Here is a 20571-nt window from a genome sequence, read left to right on the forward strand (position 1 = left end):
ACCAGTTCTGAGATTCTAGGATATTATAAAGAATTAAAAATGAATGTGCCTTGCGTATTGTTAAAAATGAAGACTGACAGAATTTAAGAGAAATCTTGATTTGGGATTATCTGGTTATCTATAATGATACATTGATGGATAAAATTAAAGTCTGTCGATTTAGAAAAAGAACAATTTTGGTTGAAGTAGGGTATCTTCAAAAGAAAGGAAAGAAAAAAATGAAGGTGATTTGGGAAGAAAGGAGTTTTCTTTCAAAGCAAAATAAATAGGAAGCAGCTTTTTAATGGTGGCTTCTGAAAGTCAACACCATAATTGAAAATCAGAAAATCTGTTCTCTGTGAATATACCAACAACTTATGGTAATGGTTTGAAATGCACAAATTAAAAGAAATCTCCAAATAATAACCTAAGAAAGATCTGGGTAGATTGTAGAATAGACCAAATTTGGGATTAAGAAATTTAGCATTTCTTGGGACTGGGGCTGTAGCTCTGTGGCAGAGTACTTGCCTAGCATATGTGAGGCACTGGGTTCGATCCTTAGCACCACATAAAAATAAACAAATAAAATAAAGACATGTTGTCCACTTACAGCTACCAAAAGAAAAAAAAAGAAATTTAGCATTTCTCTTTCCTATAATCTCAATATTTGGCTTCTTGCCATATCTTCTGAATCTTTTTATTGAGAGATTAACATGATTTTTTAATCATGTTTACTAACATGGTCAATATTCTTTTGAAGACAAGTTATTTTTTAATTATTTTATTATAGATTTATTAAAACTTTTCTTATATTTTTTAGTATATTTCTCTCATATGTGGAAGCCGGAAAGGAAGAAGGAAAAGAAAGATGGGGGTGGACCTCATAAATATCAAAGGGAGATCAGTAGAGGAAAGGAACCAAGGGTTGGGAGATAGGGAAGTAGGGAGACAGTCTTGGGGAGTGATATTAGTCCAATTATTTTGTTATATTGTGTGCATGTACAAATATAACATGTATAAATAAATGTTATTATTGGGCTGGGAATGTGGCTCAGGCGGTAGCACACTCGTCTGGCATGCGTGCGGCCCGGGTTTGATCCTCAGCACCACATACCAACAAAAGATGTTGTGTCCGCCGAGAACTAAGAAATAAATATTAAAAATTCTCTCTCTCTCTCTCTCTCTCTCTCTCTCTCTCTCTCTCTCTCTCCTCTCTCACTCTCTCTTTAAAAAACAAATTAAAAAATAAATGTTATTTATTTATTGTTAAATAAATAACAATAAATCCCATCAGTATGTAAACTATAATGCACTAGTAAAATATGGAAAAATATTTTTTCTTAATATAACAAACATTCAATAAAATGTTCACTCTTACTTAGGACATCAGTGTAACAAGTAATTCTGTAACAAGCAAATTATTCTGAACAAAATATTTTTGTAGTGTATAAGATTATTCTGAATAACCCATTTCAATTATTAAAGTATAAAAACAGACTTTCAAAAAATGAACCATTTGGGTGCTGGGGATATAGCTCCATTGGTAGAGTGCTTGCCTCACATGCAATAGGCCCTGGGTTCCATCTCCAGCACCATAAAAAAAAAAAAAAGAACCATTTGTTCAGAATAATTTAGTAACTTAGTTTTTAAGAAATTTGGTATCCAAATAAAATCTCTTTATTCCTTGATAGAGAATATTGAAAAGGAAAGTCAGGTGAGAGAACAGGTATTTAACCTGTCCAGTTCCTAATATAAGCCAGAATACAATAAAAATTCCCTTAAATTGCATGAGGAACAACCACTGTCAAACTTTCATTGTTTTCTTTTAAATATATTTTTTAAGGTATAGATGGACACAATACCTTTATTTATTTATTTTAAGATTTTTTTTTCTAGTTGTTTGTTGATGAACCTTTATTTCATTTATTTGTATGTGGTGCTAAGAATCGAACCCAGTACCTCATATATGCTAGGAAAGTGCTCTACCACTGAGCTACAACCTCAGCCCCTTATTTATTTATTTTTAAGTGGTACAGAGGATCAAACCCAGCGCTTCACACTTGCTAGGCAAGTGCTTACAACCCCCCCCACTCCCATTGGTTTTACAATAAAATTAAAACAATAAACAATTTGAATTTTTACTATTGGTTTTGATTTTCCTATTGCTTGTATTTCCTTTTCCTGAGATCTCAAACATTACATTATTTAAATCAACCTTTTCCTTTCAATTTTCAGTTTGCCAAGGTACATTAGTCTGCCCCTCAAACTAATCTAATTATGTTTTTAAAAGAGTAATAATCAATTGAGCTTCCACTCGTGTGTGTGTGTGTGTGTGTGTGTGTGTGTGTGTGTGTGTGTGTGTGTGTGTGTGTAGTACTAGGAATTGACTCATGGGTGCTTTGCCCCTGGGCTTCGTCTTCAGCACTTTTTATTTTTTTGAGACAGGGTCTTGCTAAATTGCTGAGGCTAGCGTCAAACTTGTACCCTCCTATCTCAGCCTTTTGAGTTGCTGGGATTATAGGTGTGCACCATCAGGCTCAGCGAGCTCCTACTTTTTAAATGAAGCCATTTCCTACTTAGTTCTGGTCAAAATATATAGAAAACGCGATGGCCAGAATTGCTTTCCCTTCTAAACTAGCCTACATGGTTTTACCATACTTTATTGTTGTGACAGTTGTGTTTTTGCCGTTTGTTTATGTTGTATAATATAATCATGACAATTATATGATTGCTAATGATAGGTTTTTTTTCCTTTTGCTGGGGCAGGAACAGAGAATGGAGTAGTTTTTCTGTGTATGTCAGTTTAAATTGTTAATTAAATTGATAACTGCTGGTTGTAAACTCAAAGCCAGGTCAAAAGAGTTTGGTCCATTATTCAATTTCCAGATTTACAAAGGTAGGCTTAACTTAATTTTTTCTTAATATGCTGTTCCTTGATATTTATATAAATTTCAAAATGCAAAAGCCAGTATAAGGTTTAATCTCCATTTGAAAGGACATTTGGCTAATTTGGAGCAATATAAAAAATATTTCAAAAGTTATAAATTTGAAAAATTACCATAAACCACAATTAAATTACTTTTCAGTTTTATATTTAAGGGAAACAAGCAGAAATCCAATGTAATGTAATGATATGAAATTCTCATTCAATATAGATTGAGGACATAAACAATACGGGAACTGAAACAACATCAGAGGTAAACAGACATTTCCTTTAATGAAACATTCAACTTCAATTATCTTTCACAAATTTTCTTGTAATCTAAGAAAATATGAAAAGGACTTTGTATTTAACTCTTTATTATAAACACAAAAGAAGGATGATTTATGAAAGCAAGTTCATACTTTTGCACTTTCAAACACTCTAGTGTTTTTTAAGAAAAGTATGTTTTTGCTCTCATAGTTATAAGGATAAGTCTCAGTTTCAGTATTGGATACTCTGCCAAGACTATATATTTCTTGAACTGCTACTAACAGTTGAGATTGTTGAAAGCTAACACTGTAAAAGGTAGTTTTCTTTTAATTATTTGTCTTCTTTCCTCAGAGTTCCTGATAGTTTGTGTTTCAGTTTTCATATGCGAGTACAGAGTGCAGTGTGTATTACCATGTATCAACAAGCACAAAAATTTTAATAATTCCTTTTTATCTAACAAAGAAAGTTAAAAATCAATCAAACAATCTGATGGTGTGCCTAAAACCACAGCCACATGAATTGGAAAAATTTTATTTTAGGGACGTGCTTTATATTTTATAACTCTTCTCTATTTTTCTAAAAAGAGGGATAATAGATTATATAGTGGAACTAATTAAAATCAATTTCAAAAAAATTTTAATAGGATTAAATACTAAAGTATATTAAAAACACTTAATAAATCACTTGTATATCCTGTAGGGTTTTTTCCTCATTAAATACTAATTATATTAAGTATTTTTAAAACTTGCATGGTGAGGAAAAATTATATAATTTTGTGTGTGTTTAGACTGAATCTATACACCATCAAATTGATTTAAAGTGCACTCACATGTTCATTACCTTTTTGTGGGATTAGTGCATGGAGAGCTAAATTCAGGCAGTGTCACTATTGTTTTATTTGATTACCTATTTAACTCTATCTTCTAGGAAATAGAATGCTTCTCAACCTTGTCAGCAATGGATTTCAATAAGATTAACTCACAGTGCACAGTGAATATTGAGAAACATATTTAATAGTAACTAGTAAAAATAATTTTTTGTTCTTTATAGTAACTCTGATGGCAATGTAATGAAATTCACCAATGATGGAGGTAAAGTCCCCAAAACCCTGAATTTTTATTATGAAGTTTTATGCTAATTATCTATCTTATAAAATAGGAAGGAGACGATTCACTACTTATAACAGTGGTACCTGTCAAATCATACAAAACAGCTGGAAAAATAAAAAAGAATTTTGAGGATCTAGAAAAAGAAGAGGAGGAGAAAGAAAGGATTAAGTGTGAAGAAGATAAAAGAATAAGACATGAAGAACAACGACGATCTCTCAAAGAAGCAAAATGTCTTTCATTCCTCATGGTAATTTTATTATTTTAAGGGACATATCAAAATAGTTAAGTTGGCAGCATTCCATTTTGTAACTAACAGGTGTGTTTTCATAGGATGATGAAATGGAAAGTGAGGCAAAAAAAGAATCACTTTTTCCTGGAAAATTGAAGCTAACTTTTGAAGAATTGGAGCGACAACGACAAGAAACCAGAAAAAAGCAAGCTGAAGAGGAAGCAAGACAACGTTTAGAAGAGGAGAAGCGTGCTTTTGAAGAAGCAAGGCGGCAAATGGTAAATATATATACTTAAACCTTACGTTTAGTATTAGGGAAACTAACTAGCTTTAGATTAGGTTCACTATCACAAATTCAAGATTTTCTATATCAAAGGACCTGGCTGGATGCAATGGTACATTCCTGTAATTCCAGCAACTTGGGAAGCTGAGACAGGAGGATCACTAGTTTGAAGCCAGCCTCAGCAATTTAGCAAGACCCTGCCTCAAAATAAAAGGAGTTGGGGATATAGCTCAGTGGGAAAACACTCCTGTATTCAATCCCTGAAAAAAGAAAACAGTGCAGGGCCCGGTGGCACATGCCTGTAATCCCAGTGGTTTGGAAGGCTGAGGCAGGATGATCTCAAGTTCAAAGCCAGCCTCAGCAACTGGTAAGGCACTAAGCAACTCAGAGAGACCCTGTCTCTAAATATAATACAAATTTATGGAGCTGTGGCTCAGTGATCAAGTGCCCCTGAGTTCAATCTGAGGTATAGAAAGAAAGAAAGGAAGGAAGAAAGAAAGAAAGAAAGAAAACAGTGTCTGATTTTGAAACTGTATACATATCCTATATATAAAATTCATCTGTATTGTTTTCAAGTTTTCACCTGGTGGCATTTTATCCAGTACACATATATAGAAACGTGCAAAATACTCAATGAACCTAATTTCTCTCTATCTGTTGGTTCAGCCTGCAATGTATTAATGGCCTGATTGCAGGACATTTTCAGGTCTAATTATAAAGGTATATTTGGTTTCAGTCAAGCTTTTCAAATATTTGAACTTATTGAAATAACATTTTACTAAGGAATATGCAGTTTGTAGGGTTTGAGCATGTGTGTATATAATGTGGTGATTAAGAGCATGGATTTTGGAGCCAGACTGCCTGGATTTAGATCTCAACTGCTTATAACTCTGTAAACATGGCCATGTTATTAAACTCTCCATGTCTTACCCATGTTCATTGGTAAAATGGCAAAAATGATAGTGCTTCCTTTTTCTTTTTCTTTGACTAGCGATTGAATAAAGGTGCTTTACCACCAAACAATATTCCTAGTCCTTTTTGAGACAGGGTTTCACTAAGTTTGTTAAAGTTGGGCTCAAACTTGTGATCCTCCTGCCTCAGCCTCCCAACTCGTGTGGATCACAGGCATGGGTCACTATGCCCAGCTGTGCCTCCTTCTTAAATTATTAAATGAGTTAATATCTAGAAAGCACCTAAAATAGGATTTGGCATATACTAGGTGTTTTTTAAAATGTTAACTATTATTATTATGGTATTAATAGATTTATCAGTGAAAATAAAATTAAAATAAGAAAAAAACACAAATTTCTATCTAATTTTAAGAATTTGAAAATGGAAGCCGGGTACGGTGGTGTACCTCTGTATTCCCAGCCGCACAGGAAGCTGTGGCAGAAGGATTGCAAGTTCAAAACCAGCCTCAGCAAAAACAAGGCACCAAGCAACTCAGTGAGACCCTGTCTCTAAATAAAATACAAAAGAGGGCTGGGGATGTGGCTCAGTGGTTGAGTGCCCCAGAGTTCAGTCCTCGATATCCACACTCACCCCCAAAAAAGAATTTAAAAATGGAACATCTGTAATTTTTAAAGTGACCACAAACTTTTTTCTTTTTTTTTGACCACATCTTTCTTGATCAGCTTTTATTAATGATATCTAAATATTACACTGCAAAAATTTTTATTTCATAGACATTTGAAAATGTTTCTACTTTGGGGGTAATTCTAGTTACATAATACTTATATAATTTAGACATCATTGATAGTCATCTTAACAAAGAAATAGAAATGGCTAATTAACTGAATAATAAATAACAATATTAAATTAATAAATTAAAATCATGAAACTTGAATCTTCTTTTTTTCTTTCTTTATTTATTTGAGGTACTTGGGATTGAGCTCAGGGGCACTCGGCCACTGAGCCACATCCCAGCCCTATTTTGTATTTTATTTAGAGACAGGGTCTCACTGAGTTGCTTAGCGTCTCGCTGTGGCTGAGGCTGACTTTGAACTTTCGATCCTCCTGCCTGAGCCTCCTGAGCCACTGGGATTACAGGTGTGTGCCGCTACACCTGGCATGAAACTTGAATTTTATATAAAATAGTTCCAAATAATAATCTTTAACCTGACAAATATATGGAAAAGTTCCATAGTTTATAGTAAAAAAAATCCATAAAAATTACAAAATGTGTACTTTAAACTGGGCACGGTGGTGCCTGCCTGTAATTCCAGCAACTCAGGAGGCAGAAGCAGGAGGATGGCAAGTTCAAAGCCAGCCTCAAAAAATTATTGAGGTTTGGCTGGGGATGTGATTCAAGTGGTAGCGTGCTCCCCTGGCATGCATGAGACACTGGGCTCGATCCTCAACACCACGTAAAAATAAAATGAAGATATTGTGTCCACCTAAAACTAAAAATAAATATTAAAAAAATATTGAGGCAATAAAGTAACTTATCCAGACCCTATCTTAAAATAAAATATAAAAGGACTGGGTATATAGGTCAGTGCCCCTGAGGTTCAATCCCCAGTATAAAAAAAAAAAAATCCTCTGTTAAGTTATATTTGCACCTCAATTTAAGTACATAAACATAAACACACATCGTATGCTTGCAATGGGAGAGTTAATATTCAGGGTGACCCTTTCAAACATTTTTAAATATTCCATTTTATTTATTTAAAAATTTGATTTGAGAGGCTGGGGCTGTAGCTCTGTGGCAGAGCACTTGCCTAGCACATGTGAGGCACTGGCCACTGAGCACCACATAAAAAGAAATAAAATATAGGTATGCTGTCCATCTACAACTACAAAAAAAAATTTAGGAGACTTTTTTTTTTTTTTTTTTAGTTTTAGGTGGACATTCTATCTTTATATTTATGTGGTGGTAAGGCTCGAACCCGTTCCTCATGCATGCTAGGCGGGCACTCTACCATTGAGCCACAACCCAGCCCCTAAAAAGACTTGATTTGATTGGGAAGTTTTATTCAACTTGAGTACATCTTTATTTGGAATTTCTCCAAATTGAAGATTTTATCATATAAGACATTAAAAAGGAATGAGATTTTGATCAAGTGTATTAAGGGCATAGAAACACTACTGTGCAAAACAGCTAATTCTGTGCTTTTTGATTGATAATTCATTGCTATTTTTAATGAACCTTAATTCTTAGTAATGAATCGTTTCTTTGCTTAGGTAAATGAAGATGAGGAAAACCAAGACACAGAAAAAAAATTTCAAGTATACCGTCCTGGTAAACTCAAACTCAGTTTTGAAGAAATGGAAAGGCAAAGGAGAGAAGATGAAAAAAGAAAAGCAGAAGAAGAAGCCCGTAGGAGAATAGAGGAAGAAAAGAAGGCTTTTGCTGAAGCACGAAGAAGCATGGTAAGACGGTACCTAATTGAAAAATGCCATTAGCATTCAGTTTTAGAGCATGTTAAACAGAAATCATGAGACATTGGGGAGTATCCTGTTTTTTTTCTGGAATTGGTGCCAAGAGTAGAAATGGAAAATATGTTTTTTTTTCTTTAGTTGTCAATGGGCCTTTATTTTACTTATTTATATGTGGTGCTGAAACTCAAACCCACTGCCTCACATATGTTAGGCAAGAGCTCTACCACTGAGCTACAAACCCAGTCCTGGCAAATAGGTTTTAAAGTCTTTCATGAAATAATATCAGTCAATTGAAGTTATTTACTTGAATTTACTTTTGAGAAGGTTCTGTTTAATTCCCATGCCTGGTATAAAGGACTGAAAAGTACCTTCTTTCTATGGGAAATTACGTTTTCCAGAACTGGATGTCTAAGGAAGAAACAGGGAGTCTCCTCCCTACCCTTCCTCCTCCTTTCTCTCTATTCCCTCCTCCTGTCTTTTCCCATACTACCTCTATCCCTCCTTCATTCATTTTTTCATTTTAGTTTTCCTCCTATCCAATATATATTAAATGATTGTAATCATTTTAATCAATTATTTAACTTTTCCAAATTGCTCACCCATCACTTGGGATATTGTGACCTAACTTAACTGTCACAAAATTGGTATTTTTCAATTGTAAAATTGTATGGTTATATGACAAACTATTTTCAAACAATTTCACACATGACTACACCCCCTTCTTGAAATATTTTAGTTGGCTTTAGTGATGTAATAACTTGTTTTTTTTTCTCCAGTTGAGTTTCAAGCATATTTGTCTAGGTGTCCATTTGGCATTTGGTGTAATCACCCACACAGATGTTCAAATCAGAAACTTGAAAGACTAAAAACATATCTTTTCATGCCTGAAATCCAGTCAGTCACTAAGTCTCACTTATTCTATCTTCTCAATTATTCTAAAATCTGTTAGCTTTCCCTTTGCAATTACTATAATTTGGGTTATTGTTATTCCTTGCTTAGAACCAATTCCTTATTTACTTTCTTTCTTACCTTTAATCCAGTCTTTCCTATAATGCTAGGAACAGTGTTTTTTTTTTTTTTCTCTTCCCTGTCCTTGTTGTCCTCCTTCTCCTGCTCCCCCTCTTCTTTTGCAGTGTTGGCTGAACGAAGGGTCTTGTGCCTCCTAGGCAAGTGATCTACCACTGAGTTACACCCCTTAATCCATGGAGAGATCTTTTTTATTTTTTTAAATTTTTTAAAACTGTTGATAGATCTTTATTTATTTGTTTATTTATGTGTAGTGCTGAGAATCGAACCCAGTGCCTCACACATGCCAGGCAAGTGCGCTACTACTGAGCCCCAGCCCCAGGCCCATGGCATAATCTTTCTGTTAAAAAAAAAAAGCCAAGCATGCTGGTGCTGATTTGTAATCCCAGTTACTCAGGAGGCTGAAGCAGAAGGATCAAAAGATCACAATTTAGGGAGACCCTGTCACTAAATAAAAAATAAGGGCTATAGTTCGTTCAGCAGTAAAGCACCCATGGGTTCAATAGTAGTACTTGGGTACTTTTGCTTAAAATTTTTCTACTTCCCAAAGCAAAAATTTCAAAACTTTAAATAAATATATATTTATTTATAATCTTATTCTTATATATCTCTCCAGTTTCATTTCTTGATCTATCTTAATCTTCCATCTTTGTTTTAGTTATACTAAATTTCATTCATTTCTTCCAAGTGAGAACCACTAGGCTTTCACAAATACTGTCTGAAACATGTCCCTTTCTCCTTTCTCTGTGCTCTGCTATTTCCTATTTATAACCTTCCATTGCCTTTAAGAAGCCTTTCCTGATAATAAACACTTTCTATGTATTCCTATGGCAATTAATACTCCCCTAAAATAGCACTAATACATATTATTATATATGGCTGTATCTCTCAGTGAGGATGAGACTATCCATCAGACATGTGGCACAGTGCCTAGCATAACAGATTTTCAATAAATGGATTTTTGCTTTCTTTTGGTACTGCGGATTGAACCCAGGGATACTTTGCCACTGAACTGCATTTTGAGACAAGGTCTCACTAAATGGCTTCAGGACTTGCTAAATTGCTGAGGCTGGCCTTGAATTCACAATCCTCCTGCCTCAACCTCCCAAACTGCTGGGATTATAAGCATGTATTACTGTGCATAACCCAATAAATGCTTTAAATATCAGTGATACTGAAATGATCTTGTGTGCATCAGATAATCCCTAATTAACAAATGGTTTCTATATAGAGAATACACATGGTAAAAGCACTTAATTTTTGGATAATAAGCAGGTTGAGATGTAGTAGTGAAGTATGAAGATCAGTAGACTTAGTCAAGGAGGTGTTTTTTTTAGGCCTAAACTGTCTTTTAACCATGATTTAATAATAGAAAAAGTTCAGGGAAGGAAAAAAGGCATGAAACCAAAACAAAGTTTCCTAGAGACATTTTTGAATTGAGAGACAAATTTCTTCATTAGTGTTTCTTATTCAGGATCATGCTATGATTCAGTTCGTTCATACATTAAATAAAAACTTGGGGGCAATATTTGGATTTTGAAACCATTTAAACATTGTTTGAGAGTTGGATTAGTTCTGTGGTGAAGTTTGGGTGTAAAGCCTTGATAAAATTTAGATCAAATAAATGAGCCTCTCTCATTCTCTTATGTCTATTTTTATTGGTGCATTATAATTATACATAACAGTGGGATTTGTTATAATAAATTCATACAAGCACACAATAAAACAGTATGATTTGATAAATCTCATTTTCCAGTACCTCTCTTTTCCTTCTCCTCTCTCCCCAATTCCCTTCTTTTACTGGTCTCCCTTCTATTTTTTTTTAATTTGTTCTAATTATTTATACGTCTTGTAACTATTTCAATCAGAGACAGAGTTCAGATCAGTGGTGTATATATATGCCATCAGGTGACAGAAAAAACACATACTTAGATAATTCTTTTTCATAGTAAAATATATTCCAAGTTAACAAAAGCAAACTTTATATTTGCAATTTAGGATTGCCTTATATAGGGAATGATAATGTAAGAATAAAACTACCATTATGTTAGTTAGATTCACAGCTGTTTCCAAACTTTATTTAGTCCTCGTGACACCTATATGAAAGTTGTCGCAGATAATGAAACTCAGAGAGGATAGGTTCTTGCCCAAGGTCACAGCCAAATGGCAGGTATTTATTTAAACTACTAATTAAATTAATTATCCAGGTAAATTCATGAAATTACAAAAAGGGTAGTGTAAGTTATTTATAATCTTATTAGAAATTTTTTGAAGTTTGAATTCCAGCTTTATCACTTTGTATTTATTGTAACTTTGCACAAGTTACTTTTCAGTGCCTCCGTTTCTTCATCTGAAAATTGAAGATATTAATAATAGATTTTATAAGGTTGCAGTGTTAAATAAATAAGTCATCACATGTAAAGTGCCCAACTGGCAGCTCTAAGTATTAACTATTATTATTTCTTTAAAGTTAACCTGGCAGTTAATAAATCAATACAATAAAATTATAGCATTAAGAGTTTTCTCCCCTGATTATGAGGAGCTCATGATAGGTTGGTTAACTAATTCACTCAGAGAAGACTATAACTGAAATTTTCTATTTGATTCATTCTCGTACTGGGGACTGAAGCCATGGATGCTTTTCACCTAGCATACATGAGGCAATGGGTTCAAACCTCAGAACCACATAAAAATGAAATAAAAGATATTGTGTCCACCTACAACTAAAAAATAACTATTTAAAAGTGTCATTAATATCAAATCCAAATTTCTCATAGTATAAATAAAGGAAAATTACTGTGTTCACTGGAAGGGAGAATAGAAGGTTATCAGTTTAGTTTCTTCATAACCACAAAATATCTGTCTTTAATTTTCTAAATATTTCTCCCTTGTTTATTGTGTTAAACTTTTTTGAAGAGAATTTATGATCTCCTGTTTTTTTTCTTCTTCTTGTTGTTGTAGATGGACACACTGCCTTTATTTTATTTATTTATGTGTGCTAGGCAAGTGCTACAACCCCAGTCCCAATCTCCTTTTTTTTTTTTCAAGTTCAATGTGAAACTTTTCTGTTCAAGTAATCCCAATTTCTACAAGAAATATTCCCTTTTTAGCCTATATAATTCTGGCAAAATTAATAAAGAAATTATTTCAAATAGGTAGTAGATGATGACTCTTCAGAAATTTATAAAACATTTTCTCAAGAATCTCTTACACCGGGAAAACTGGAAATAAATTTTGAGGAATTATTAAAACAAAAAATGGAAGAAGAAAAACGGCGAACAGAGGAGGAACGGAAGCATAAACTAGAAATGGAGAAACAGGAATTTGAACAACTGAGACAAGAAATGGGAGAGGTAAGATTTTAAGAAACATCTATATACTATTTATACTTAGGTATATTACTTATATTACCTTATAGGAAGTAACCTTATATTATTCACATAAAGGATACTCAACAAACTTCTATGAGGCATATATATATGTGGTACAGGCTTCAGCAATTATATGTACTTTTGGTCTGCTGTAACTCCCTCCTTGCTAGTTTAAATGTATATCTATATCTATCTATATGATACAGTGATGAAGAGAAGCACTATAGTTCCTTAAGTAAAAAATTTTTCTACATAGCTCAAAATTATCTGGGTACACCATGATTGTGAACTATTGTTCTAAAATACTATATTTACTATATTATTTTATATTATTTTTCCTTGAAACAAATAGCATACTAATAAATTTAATAGAAAAACTACAGGACCATGGATACTATTAGGGCCATCAGTTTCACTAAGTGTATTTTTATTTTTTGATGCTGGGCATTGAATTGAGGAGCTCATACAAAACATATTCTCTTTTACTGAGATACATCCCCAGCCCTACTGGCATGTATTTGAATCATTTTGTTTTACTAAATTATTCTAAAATGGAACTGTGATGATGTTAAATATGTTAGTATGGTCTTTCTAGTGTTGAAATTAAATTTTTAGTGGGATACCAGGGATTGAACGCAGGGGCACTCAACCACTGAGCCACATCCCCAGCCCTATTTTGTATTTTATTCACCGAGTTGCTTAGCACCTCACTGTTGCTGAGGCTGGTTTGAACTCTTGATCCTCCTGCCTCAGCCTCCTGAGCCACTAGGATTACTGGTATGTACCACAGCTCCTAATTTAAAAAATATATGTATATATTACACACAGGGCCAGTTTTATGGGATGCAACTTGTGTACTCACAGGATCCCATGTTCCGAATACTTCATATGATTCAATGCTCTAAGATTGCCATATTGAAAAATCTTAATTTTTATCTTGGAATTTGTGTTGATGGACAATGAAATGTGTGCTAGGGCATTGGCACTTTGGCTTACCCATGCTTCCTGCTGTCTCCCTCTCTGGGCTCTCAGAAGCCTCCTTCCCAAGCTTTGTCTAACCTTCCCCGTGCCTGGTTACTGTCATACTCAGTGTGGGTGGGTCAGGTTGCTTAGGTGGCAGAAGGCAAGAGAAGAGAAGGCCCCTGGATGTGTTAGGCCATGTTTGAAAAGGGGTAAGGTGACCACTGACTGTCGCAGTCTTTGATTGGCAATGCCATGGCATGATTGGCAGGTGACTTAGTGGCATCCTCTTAACTGATCGAAGAACTGAATCTCTGCACAGAGGTTGTAGTCTCCTGGACGTTGCCTGTTTGTCACAGGTTGGGGCAGTAGGTTTTGAGAAGCTTTACTCCTCTGCTTTGGCTGTAGCTCAGCAAATTATATAGCTGGTTCTGAGAATATAAATACCATATAAATAGAAATTATGATTAAAATACCATGAATATGATGTAGGAAATGCTTTCCCTCAGCCTTTCTCTCACTTCTCCCAAAACTTAATAGCAATTATTTAATGAAGAAAGCTGAAAATAGTCTAGGAGAACTTAGTATTTAATGGAACTATAGTTATTATTAATACATGGAAAATTAATGGTCAGACATTCTAATGCTATCAAATTACTATACCCTATTATGTCCAGGAGTTTTGTTATTTGTTTTTGCAATGTTGGGAATGGGATTGTCCCAGGATTTGCACAAGGTAGGCAAGTGTTCTACATTCCCAGCCCTTTGTTTTAGACAGGGTCTCACTATAAATTGCTTAGGCTGGCCTCAAATTTCTGATCCTCCTGCCTCATCCTCTGGAGTTACTGGGATTATAGGCATGTGCCACTACGTCTGGCACTCTGGACTTTTAAGAAAATCATGCCTAGTGGGGTAAGCAAGTAGGCAAAAAGCCTAAACCAAATTCATAGCTGATTTGTAGCCCAATGTTGTTTCAGTTCTATTTTTTGCCTTCCCCTAAACAATCTTCTTATAATTCCTAGTAAAAATTAATCTTGCCATTCATGTGTTAGTTTTAGCAGGTTAATGTGTAATGTTAGAGGCGTTTAGTTATATTCCCTGACAAATATATTTTACATGGAATAAAATGTCTTCTAAATATATAGTGCCACTTTAAGTAAATTTGGACATTGTGTTGAAGAAACAGCTAATTTAAGTTTTATTTTTTATTTCAAATAAGAAATTATGCAAACTAGAGGTCCCCTATCTTGTCTGAAGTTTTCCTTTCTTTGGCCAGTCATCATCTGAAGACATTAAATTCCAGAAATAAGCAATTCACGTTTTAAACTCTGCAACATTCTATATAGTGCAATGTAATCTGTCACTGACCCACTCCATCCTGCCTGGAACAGGAATCATCCCATTGTCCAGCAATCCTTGTGATATGATTTGTAGTCTCCTCTAATATCAGATTGACTATCACATGACAGCAGTGCTTGCTTACATAATAATAGGTCCAAAACACAAGAGTAGTGATGATGGCAATTTGGATATGCCAGAGAAGCTGTAAATAGCATCCTTTAAGTGAAAAAGTAAAAGTTTTTTATATAGGATTCAGTACTATTTGTGGCTTCAGATATCTCCTGGGCATCTTGGTACATATCCTTGCAGATAGGTGGGGGAACAACTATAATTTGCTGGTATTCAACATATAAAATTTATTTCTTCTGAAGGAAGAAGAAGAAAATGAAACCTTTGGAATGAGCAGAGAATATGAAGAATTAATCAAATTAAAAAGAAGTGGTTCTATTCAAGCTAAAAACCTAAAAAGCAAGTTTGAAAAAATTGGGCAGTTGTCTGAAAAAGAAATACAGAAAAAAATAGAAGAAGAACGAGCAAGGAGGAGAGCAATTGACCTTGAAATTAAAGAGCGAGAAGCAGAAAACTTCCACGAGGTATATACTTTTATATTTAACAGTTATGGTACAATAATGATAATGAATTTAACAGATACAACACTACCTCTGAAATAAGTTTTAGTACTTAAAAAAAAGGACTTACAACTAACCACTGACATATATAATAATCTGGAAACAAAATAGCAAAAGCACATTAAGATCTAGCATTGTTTCAGAATGGCCTTTCTCAGTTATTAAAACCTATAGAGATCAACTGGTTTAATCTAAGCAAAAGTGGTTAAAAAATATTGTTGTGTTTTAGTTCAATTAGTATTACCCAGTTTATTCAAGTTAAACCCCAGAGATTATTCATATTAACATTCATGTTTTATAGATGAAGCTATAAAGCCATATGATATGATCAAAATCACAGCATAATTTAGTGGAAGAGCCTTTATTAGAACTCTGAGGACATGAAATTGAGGTATCTTCATACATAAAATAAGAAGTCAATCATTGACCTGTAATGTCCCTTTCTATTTCAGACTCTTCCATAAGTGTGCATTAAAATAGAATCTAGACTTTTTTCCTGCCAGAATTCTATAATATTTAAATTTTATGCCTAAAAATACATTTTCAAATATTCAAGTAGCAAACAGGTATGGGAAGTTGGGAGGGTCTTTAGAAGAGACTTAAGGATGGAATGAAATTATGTGTTAATTACTGAAACTATAACAATTATCAAGGCAAGCATAGAATGAAGACAATGAAGATGCAAGCACAGGTGAGATGAACATGTTATTTTTTCTTAAACTGGGGATTGAGCCCAGGGGTGCTATACACTAAGCTACATTCTCAACTCTATTATTTTCAGTGTCTTGCCAAAATTGTTGAGTGTGGTCTCAAACTTGTAATCCTTTGCCCCAGCCTTGGATTGCTGGGATTACAGGTGTGCATCACTGTACCTGGCTCATGTAGATGCCATGTGAGCTGGACATGATGGCCAAGCAGGAGGTGGCTGAGGCAGGAGGATCCTAAGTTCAAAGCCAGCCTCAACAACTTAGGCAGGACAATTTAGCAAAACTCTGTCTCAAAAAATAAGGGTTGGGGATGTGTGATTCAAAGCCACCTAAAGGGATTTTTAAAACATGGAGTTAACACCAGACATTATTTTAGCTACATAATGTTGAAATTAAAGGTGGGCTTGGATATAGGCATTAAAAATGAGTGCCCGATGTTTCAGGATCTGCTGTAGACACTGGTACTACCTTAGCGACTAAACTTGTCATTTCTTTTCATGTATCACTTAGAGGTGAAGATGGCAAACAATTACAATTTTTGCTGGCAAATAAAAGCTTGAGGTTAATGAAGTAGGGGTAAGGGAAATAAATTTGTAACCACCACTCCTAATGTGGGACCCTGAGTTGTTTTAGGGAAAGTGTGCAAGCCAAATGAGATGTGACTGTGCTTTAATAGGTCTTATATTTAGTGTTATGGGATCAAATTGGAAGGATTGATGTCTAGGAGAGGCTTAACAGCGCTGAGCAAACATTCACACCAAATGTAAAGGTTGCATAAAAGTTGCAGATAAGGACACTCCAGATTGAGGAAACAATGACTCAACGGAGGCTATAAATAAAATGTGGGGAGTGGAAAATAGGGCTATAATGCAAGGTTCATAGAATAATGGGTGTCAGGTTACAAACCTGTAAAAGCAGATTATGGGAAGTGTAAATGCCTTCTTAAATTTACATCAACTATTTTCTGGGAAATGTTAATAAACAAATTTTTAGGACAGTAAAAGACTTTATGAAAGAATTCTGAGATCATGATGGATGAATTGGAAAATATGTACAAAGGCATTAAGTTTGGGCCAGGGGAGAAAAGTAGATCAAACTTGTAACAAAACTATTGCTTTTAGGGAAGGTGGTTGCTGAGGAGCCTAATATTACACTGATTACCAGTAAAACCAGACATTACTAGAGAAATCAGTTCTGATGAGGCAAGATGAATAAATTGTTTTGAAAAAGGTAAAAGGCAGTCTGAAAAATTGGTCCTAAACTTAGGTAAATGGGAAGATCTAATGTACTGTTAAATTTGCTGAAGGGAATAGATTAAAGCCATTTGAAAATAACAGTATGAAGTGAATCTATCACAGAAGATAAAGTCAAATCAACATGTACTTGCTTCCTTTGAGTTACTAGCAAGAATAAAACCTGAGCAATCCTGTCTATCCCTACAAAATATGCAGGCAAGATAAAAATAATGTAGGTGACTTCTTGTTTTATTGCTATTATTGGATCTTCAATGTGAGATTAGGACAGGATGGAATTCCATACATCAGGATGTTCTGAATGGTGTTTCCTGCAAAGGACATGGAAGTCCCTCCAATCATACTTTCCAGAATCAAAGATCATTGAGGTAGCCTTTAAAAATCTACTAGCATAATTTTGGTAGAGTGCAATTAAAAGCGAGGACCCTTGTTATAGCAATCCCTTTTCCAAATCTGATCATTTGATTAGTTTCTCTCCTTTAGAAAATGTTCAACATCTTTCAAAGTCTCATTCACGTGTACTTCCCCAAAGAATTCCATTCCAGCTCCTGTAGCAAGCACTTCATCTGTATCACACTCATTTGGTATTTAAACCAAATGAACACCTACTTTAGCCTTATCTTACTTTATAATTAAAGTATTCCAAGGCAAATGCATTGCTTAACTGTGCTGAAGGTGTCAGTGCCCTATAAATAATGTACCTAGATAAGCGTTCATTCCATTCAACAGGATACAGGTTTTTCCCAGAAACCTGAACCTTGCTTTTCAGGGATCCAAGAAGAGATGACCTTGTTCATTCACTTTCTCCCAGTTAGCTTATGAGAAATTTTTACTTGCTCAAACTTACAGAAAACCCTGTTGATAACATACTTTTTTTTTAAGGGGAGAGAGAGAGAGAGAGAGAGAGAGAGAGAGAGAGAGAGAGAGAGAGAGAGAGAGAATTTTTTAAAATATTTTAGTTATTGGCGGACACAACATCTTTGTTTGTATGTGGTGCTGAGGATCGAACCCAGGCCGCACGCATGCCAAGCGAGTGCGCTACCACTTGAGCCACATCCCCAGCCCAGATAACATACTTTTTAACCTAATAATAAAATTGGATTCAAACACAGAAAAACTACTCAATTTTCTTTTAGTTCCTACTCTCCCATTAGAACAAGGTTGCAACACCTTAAACTGATATAAAAATATCTGTCTTCACAAATTCTTTAGCTGGCTATGGGTACCCTGAAACAACTACCCACAGTATTATTAAATGGTTTTCAGATAGACCCACAAATGCCTAGAAATCAAGAGTCAACTACTATAGTACTTTAGAAAGTATGGATTAACTAAACCCCACTCTATAAGACCACCCTCAAGTGACATCACTATCAAATTGGCCCTTTCCTAGACTCATACTGATACTGCTCTTAAATCACTAATTATACCCATTTCTTCCAACACTTAGCCTTACACAGATCAACTGCACATTTGACCTTAATCCCTTCTTTATGCTACATACTGTCGTTTAACAGTTTCCCATTTCTACTTGTAACACCTTTCTCTACCATTTGACCAGGATTTGGATGGAATTCATCTCTAGGATACAGGCCTAAGATGGGTAAAGAAGGAAAAATCAAACAAGAAATAACAAATTATATTCTTTATTATAGGGTGGGAGACTTACGTGGAAAAGGAAGTTTTACTAATTGTTAAAGGTGTAGTACTATATTATGACCTTTTTTGTATTATTCAGTAACATCAAAAACAAGCCAGAGTTGGTTGGGCAAAATAGGCTGGCATTCCAGTGATATTGTGTGATCTTTACACTGGAAGAACAGGATCATAATTAAGAATGCTTTGCTGGGCATGGTGGTAAATGCCTGTAAACCCAGTGGCTTGGGAGGGTGAGGCATGAGGATAGCAAGTTTGAGGCCAGTCTCAGCAATTTAATGAGACCCAAACTCAAAAAATAAAAAGGGGTGGGGGGAGTATAGCTCAGGGGTAAAGCACCTCTAGGCTCAACCTCCAGTACCAACTATCAGTTTTTTTAAATTACAGGGCGGGAAAACAATCCTGTCTAGGAGAACACATGCATACCAATGACGTGAATCACTTTGTGCCTATACACAACTATTAACACTTCAGTTCTTATTTAAAATCTTTTTTTGGTCTTAGACATAATACCTTTGTTTTGTTTATTCATTTTTATGTGGTACTAAAGATCCAACCCAGTGCCTCACATTCTAGGCAGGTGCTCTACCAGTGAGCCAAAACCCCAGCTTGTTTTTAGAAAACAAGCAATTGTTACTCTTGGCCCATATTTTCTTGAAGGAAGAAGATGTTGATATAAAGCCTGCAAAAAAAAGTGAAGCTCCATTTACTCATAAAGTGAATATGAAAGCAAGATTTGAACAAATGGCTAAAGCAAGGGAAGAAGAAGAACAAAGAAGAATTGAAGAACAAAAGTTTCTACGAATGCAGTTTGAACAAAAAGAAATTGATGCAGCACTACAAAAGGTACTAGGGCTTACATTTTAAAAAAAAAATTTCTAAGGATGCTTTTAAATACCATAATTTTATGAAGAGGAATTTAAAGAATGTTTTAATAGCTTTTAAGTAATTGGAATATTGTGTACTAAGTGTACATTATTTACTTAAACCTTCAAAATTCTACTATACCGCTGCTTTGAAAATACCGATATTATAAATGCCATCCTGAATGTATTTATTTTCATACAGAAAAGAGAAGAGGAGGAAGAGGAAGAGGGTAGCATCATGAATGGCTCCACGATTGAAGATGAAGAGCAAACCAGATCAGGAGCTCCGTGGTTCAAGAAGCCTCTGAAAAACACCTCAGTTGTAGATAGTGAGCCAGTCAGATTTACTGTTAAAGTAACAGGAGAACCCAAACCAGAAATCACATGGTGGTTTGAAGGAGAAATACTGCAGGATGGGGAAGACTATCAATATATTGAAAGAGGAGAAACTTACTGCCTTTACTTACCAGAAACTTTCCCAGAGGATGGAGGAGAGTATATGTGTAAAGCAGTCAACAATAAAGGCTCTGCAGCTAGTACCTGTATTCTTACCATTGAAAGTAAGAATTAATCATCTTTTAATCTTTT

General features: G+C 34.7%; 1 protein-coding gene across 9 annotated transcripts in view; it reads left to right on the forward strand.

Annotated features, from left to right (window-relative positions):
- Positions 1-20571, forward strand: part of Nexn (nexilin F-actin binding protein) — a 50119-nt gene that overhangs the window by 23484 nt on the left and 6064 nt on the right. For 8 of the 9 annotated variants that reach the window (XM_078026532.1, XM_078026533.1, XM_078026531.1 and 5 more), the window contains 8 exons: positions 3135-3176; positions 4331-4528; positions 4612-4788; positions 7977-8165; positions 12356-12553; positions 15244-15465; positions 19778-19963; positions 20186-20543. In XM_078026532.1, the coding sequence (XP_077882658.1) occupies positions 3135-3176; positions 4331-4528; positions 4612-4788; positions 7977-8165; positions 12356-12553; positions 15244-15465; positions 19778-19963; positions 20186-20543 (1570 nt within the window). The remainder of the gene's footprint in view (positions 1-3134; positions 3177-4330; positions 4529-4611; positions 4789-7976; positions 8166-12355; positions 12554-15243; positions 15466-19777; positions 19964-20185; positions 20544-20571) is intronic. The other variant, XM_078026535.1, reaches the window with a different exon arrangement.

The sequence above is a fragment of the Ictidomys tridecemlineatus genome, chromosome 11 (assembly GCF_052094955.1).
Source record: "Ictidomys tridecemlineatus isolate mIctTri1 chromosome 11, mIctTri1.hap1, whole genome shotgun sequence".
Lineage (NCBI taxonomy): Eukaryota > Metazoa > Chordata > Mammalia > Rodentia > Sciuridae > Ictidomys > Ictidomys tridecemlineatus.